Source organism: Perca fluviatilis, chromosome 14 (genome assembly GCF_010015445.1).
Source record: "Perca fluviatilis chromosome 14, GENO_Pfluv_1.0, whole genome shotgun sequence".
Taxonomy (NCBI): domain Eukaryota; kingdom Metazoa; phylum Chordata; class Actinopteri; order Perciformes; family Percidae; genus Perca; species Perca fluviatilis.
In genome coordinates, this window is record NC_053125.1 from 10,537,035 (window position 1) to 10,542,199 (window position 5,165).

The 5,165-nt window shown below is 35.8% G+C and overlaps 1 protein-coding gene across 2 annotated transcripts; it reads left to right on the forward strand.

Moving 5' to 3' along the window:
• Nucleotides 1–1,344: 1,344 nt before the first annotated feature.
• On the forward strand, nt 1,345–5,099 carry si:cabz01076231.1 (calcium-binding protein 2). Of its 2 annotated transcripts, none has more exons than XM_039822840.1 (8): nt 1,345–1,482; nt 1,893–1,955; nt 2,252–2,378; nt 3,234–3,264; nt 3,480–3,623; nt 3,895–4,004; nt 4,488–4,635; nt 4,794–5,099. In XM_039822840.1, the coding sequence occupies exons 2-8, from the start codon at nt 1,894–1,896 to the stop codon at nt 4,820–4,822; spliced, it is 651 nt and encodes a 216-aa protein (XP_039678774.1). In that variant the 5' UTR covers nt 1,345–1,482; nt 1,893; the 3' UTR covers nt 4,823–5,099. The 2 variants fall into 2 exon arrangements, with proteins under 2 accessions (XP_039678774.1, XP_039678776.1); XM_039822842.1 differs by having other exon boundaries at nt 1,358–1,473.
• Nucleotides 5,100–5,165: the final 66 nt, after the last annotated feature.

A 5,165-nucleotide genomic window follows, 5' to 3' on the forward strand; every position in this document is an offset into this window, starting at 1 on the left:
GTCCACTACGTATTCCACAAAGGTCTTAATAAACATAGTAGAGAGCTACATATTTACTAATATATTCAAGCTATCATTAACTATATCGAGCACATTTAACGACAAGCGAAGAAGTCGGGTAAAAAGTTGTTAACTAGTTGTCGAATAACACCTGCGCCAAGCCGCCGGTGTTCTGTGGATATGCCGCCTATCAATGTGACACTTAGCGGTCCGTTCTGCACATGCGTGGAAGCATTGATATTGGTCTATCAAAATCAAAATCCACTACAACTGGAATCTTAAATAAGGGAATACGATATTAAATGCATATATTCTTACCGTACACTTACTCCTGTCTGTAATCAAAAACATATAGCTATGTCATAATACTTACGGAAATAGGCCTACACAAAAAACACAAGGTAGCATTTTTCGACAAGGCACCATTTATCTTCAGAGCACTTAAATTAACCGGAACCGGAGTGCAAGTGTCAATGTGCGTTTGGTTTTATAAATGCCTGTATGTTGTTTTTTAATTATTCTTGGCTAATTTTATCCTTAAATAAATAAATAAAAAATAAAATCCTTAATATAAAAATATAATAGCAGGTCTACAAGAGCATATAGGCTATAGGCTATATAAAAAAAGATATAGGCCTATTCACCAGTATTAACATACGTTTTTCAGGCATTCTTTAATAATGGGGTTAAACACAAACTTTGTAGAGCAAAATAGAAAAGTATGACGACAATAAAGTGATAAAAGTCAACAGCCTTTACATAAACCTGTTTGTTGCTAAATGTCCTCATCCTAAATAAGTTATAATATACAGTACACTAGTTTGTTGACTAGACTACATTGTGAGTTGGTAGAGGTGATGAGCCATAAACAATAACATGACCATTGTCCAACAGTAAACCTGCTCTGCATATCTGCTTTGCAACTCTTCTTCAATCAAATTGTTGGATCGCCACTGGTCCCAAAAATCTCTGATTGGTCAGGATGTATTTAACATGCATTTAGTTTTTACATCAACCTTGGATGAAAGGCATGTATTGACAGGAAATATATGTGTGATCAAATATTGTATTTGTATTTAAAATGTCTGTCTGTATGAGTCCTCACAATGATTATAATCCCACAATCTAAAAATCAAGTCATCAGCCCAGAACCACTATAAAATGCATTGTGTGAAAACTTTATAAAAAATTGGAGCATTGCAATTGCAAGAGCCTCTGAATAAAGACATTTAAAGTTAGTTTTTGATTGAACCAAGAGGAAACTGAACACATAAGTCACACTGCTGCTCCACATTTTGCTTTCTAATCGTTGGCTGCATGTTTAGTCAGGTAATTACCTGTTAAGCCTCTGTGATCAAAGGAGGTCAAAAGGAGAAGGAAAAACAGGATGGACAGGATAGTGTGCTGCCATTCACAACACAAGGAGGACGAGTAGGACTTCTTGTTCTTTTCTTTCCTGACCATTTAGAAAAGGTAATAAAGGTAAGAAAATTGCAGCAAGTATTTGCATTCATATCTAAGATATAGAAATCAAAGATTGGCAGTGCCTACTACATTTGATCCTTGGTCTTTTTTTTCTGTTTTCTGTTATGTGCCTTGTACTGTTTTTGTCTGTAAAATGTACAAAAATTCCAATAAATACATGGTTTAAAAAAAAAAGATTGGCAGTGCAACAAAAATACTTTTACATTAAAATAAATTGGGAAACATGATTTTGATCCTCTTGCAACCTTTCCTTTTGCATCCCATAAAGCATTTATGAAAATATTTCTTCAGCATTTTGAAATATGCGTGTATATACTGCAACTGCACTGTAAGACATGCAGATGTTTTTTGGGGGGAGTAAATGTTACAGTGTTACACAGCATAGGCCTATGTTTCTGTTTCCACAGTATGTCCAAGGCAGGAGATAGGACACCCTCTACAACTTCTGTCGACTCAGCCGCAATAGATGGGTAAGTTTAGATGGCATATGATTCTTGCAGCATTTGTGCAGTTTTCTGATTGTGATAGACAAGCCAATATTGTGGAGATGCAGCTCTCTTTTGCATAGAACCATTAGTTGACCTACCACCAAATATATAACTCAGGGGAAAAAACATGGTAAGTGCAATAGTACAATGCTAACTATGCTGATGTGGTTGAGATATTTTCACTGTATAATAAAGGTGTCTTTAAATCTTGGTTGACATGTAAACACATGCATTTGCCCTTTCTCCCATTTATTGTTTGATTTATTGTTTCCATGTAGTAGCAAAGATGGTTCCACATCGGGTTCAGTCTCAGAAGCACCCAAGAAGTCATCGAAGAAGTCCAAGAAAAACACTGAGAGCATGATCAAAGTCTACAACTCTGTGCTCAACAGTGTTTTTGGGGCGGTAAGTAGCTGACATCCACATTTTGTGATTTTAATCTGTACAGTTTAATTGGATGTGTTATGGTACTTGAACTCTAGTGCAAGACACTGTTGAAACAGTTTAAGTTGTAGCTTTCTACTTTCAACACCAATTTCTAGATTTCTGCCATATTTAGACACACTTTTATTCAATAACGTGTTTGCCTTAATTTTGTTTGTTTTGTTTTCCTCACTGACAATTTAAGGCAACTTCAAATTGAATACACCTTTTTAATAGCCATGGACTGAGAAAGGCTTGGGGATTACTAACATTTTTAAATGTATGTGATTAAGACCAAAAGGAATAGATCTCCACAATACAGTGGATACTCATAAGCAGGCACTGTGTGTCACACATTAAAACATCAGAGTCAGAAGTGAGGTGGAAGTCAGGCAGCGTACAGTTTAGTGCCTGATCTTTCTCGAGCTGCTATCACTAAGCCTGACGTGTCTACAGTATTAGCGGCTCATTGGTTGAGGCTTACTGCCACACTTTATTAGGGTAATCCAAATGATGAGCACTGCCAAACACTTGATTCACCTTGAAAATACTTACCTTTTCCATTGTACATATGGAAACTGATTTACAAACAGGGTCATACCTGAGACATGTCCTGTATGGCTTTTGTCATTTTATTGTGTCCATATCCGACATTAAAGTGCATAATCTTAATACACATGCTTATGAATTACAAAGTACATACACATCTTTGACATTAAACACAACACAGGAATTTAATCAAAAGTTGATACTTTGGTAGTATTTGCAGTTCACATTTATCTTCCGAACTATAAAAATAGATTAACATTCTAAACATGTGTTTTACTGTTTCTGCAGGAGAGAGAATTAGCTCAGGCTGAGTTGGACGGTAAGTGTCCCTTCCACAGCTCATTGTCCACATTATAGTAGATTACAGACTTGTTATAATTGTTAATATATTAATAGTTCCATCTTAAGTGGCATATATATATATATATATATATATATATATATATATATATATATATATATATATATATATATATATATATACCACATCTGGGACTGTTCTGATTTCTTTGTGATTCCTGACCTTTCTTATAGAGTTACAAGAGGCCTTCAAAGAGTTTGACTACGATCAAGATGGATACTTGAACTACAAGGATGTGGCTGAATGCATGAGGACCATGGGATACATGCCCACAGAAATGGAGCTGCTGGAGATAGTACAACAGATCAAGATGAGAAGTGAGCTGATAGAAGACCCTTCAAAAATAGAATACAAGGAGGCCGGGTTGAATCAGTGGGTAGAGCAGGCGCACATATACTTAGAGGTTTATGCCTCGATGCAGAGGTCCAGGATTCGAATCCAACCTGTGACGATTTCCTGCATGTCTTCCCCCTTTCTCACCTAGCTGTCCTGTCAAATAAAGGCAGAAAAGCCCCAAAAATTATCTTAAAAAAAAAAATAGAATACAAGCATACAATGTCTTTAAACTGGCATGTCTCCTCTCCACAGTGGGCGGGTTAATGGATTTTGAAGACTTTACTGAGTTAATGGGACCCAGGATGATGGGAGAGACTGCTGACATGCTGGGACTCAAAGAGCTCCAGTCAGCCTTTGTACAGGTCAGTCATCTGATAATAAAACAATCCACGTAGTAACGATATTACAGCAAAAGGAAAGAAAGGGTCAGTCAGATGAGTTTTATTAACATGAGCGGATATATGCAACCTAACAAAGACCTTCAGTCAGGTTGTATACATCTCAGAGAATATATGTTTAAAAAAAGTAGGGTCCCATATTGTAAAAAGAAAGATTTTTATTATAAAGCAGGTCGAGGTGCTTTGTAAGTACTGTAATGTAAATTACAGGTATATTCAGACAGACAGTATGAGAAAAATAATGTTTTTTTATGAACATTAAAACATGTTCTATAGTAGAAACCCAAAATACAAGTATGAACCTAAAAATGAGCATAATATGGGGCCTTTAATAATTGGACACATTTCAACAAATGGAATTCTACTGTTAATTTGAGCAATTTCCTTGCATTTTTAAAACTCGGAAAGTTGTCAACCAATTTTCATCACTTTGTCCGTTTTGAAAAGTTTGACCTTGATGGAGATGGAAAGATCAACCAAGATGAGATGAAGGAGGCAATCAAGTCGATGCTGGGGGAAAAACTGAAGAAAGGAGAACTGGAGGAGATCTTAAAGGAGCTGGACATTAACGCAGATGGAAGCATTGACTTTGAAGGTGAGAATAAGAAATTCAGGAACATTTATATATTTGACTTTTTGGCCAGAAGTGTGCATTTCATGCATGTGTACTAAACATCATTGGCACTTTGGTGTTTAGTCAGATAACTCAGCACTGACTCGACCTGCTCTGTTTTGTCTTCTCTCTCCTTTCAGAGTTTGTGATGATGCTCTCAATTCGCTAGCTGCTATAAAGACGCTTCTGAATCATTCTATAGATGGTTGGACACACCCAACTAAAACCCAATATTGACAATATTTGTATATATATATATATATATATATATATATTATTTTGCCTAACTGTAATAATGACATGAATGATGGATTGTTGGGAAAGATGCTGTATGACTCTTGTGTAGCATCAAATATGGTGCATGCATGGATGTTTTGCAGTGATATAACATGTAAATAAGACTGATGTTTTACTATTTTAATAAAGCAATCAAAATGTTTTTAAAACGCGCCTCTTAATTAAACACAAGACCGTAATATACAATTTAATAAGTAATTAATGGACTCATCACA

What these genes read in the sequence shown, in the direction of transcription:
- si:cabz01076231.1 (XM_039822840.1), top strand. Translation starts at nt 1,894, where the DNA reads ATGTCCAAGGCAGGAGATAGGACACCCTCTACAACTTCTGTCGACTCA. An exon ending in TCCAGTCAGCCTTTGTACAG is followed by an intron (nt 4,005 to 4,487) that starts GTCAGTCATCTG and finishes CGTTTTGAAAAG; the next exon opens with TTTGACCTTGATGGAGATGG. An exon ending in TGGAAGCATTGACTTTGAAG is followed by an intron (nt 4,636 to 4,793) that starts GTGAGAATAAGA and finishes CTCTCCTTTCAG; the next exon opens with AGTTTGTGATGATGCTCTCA.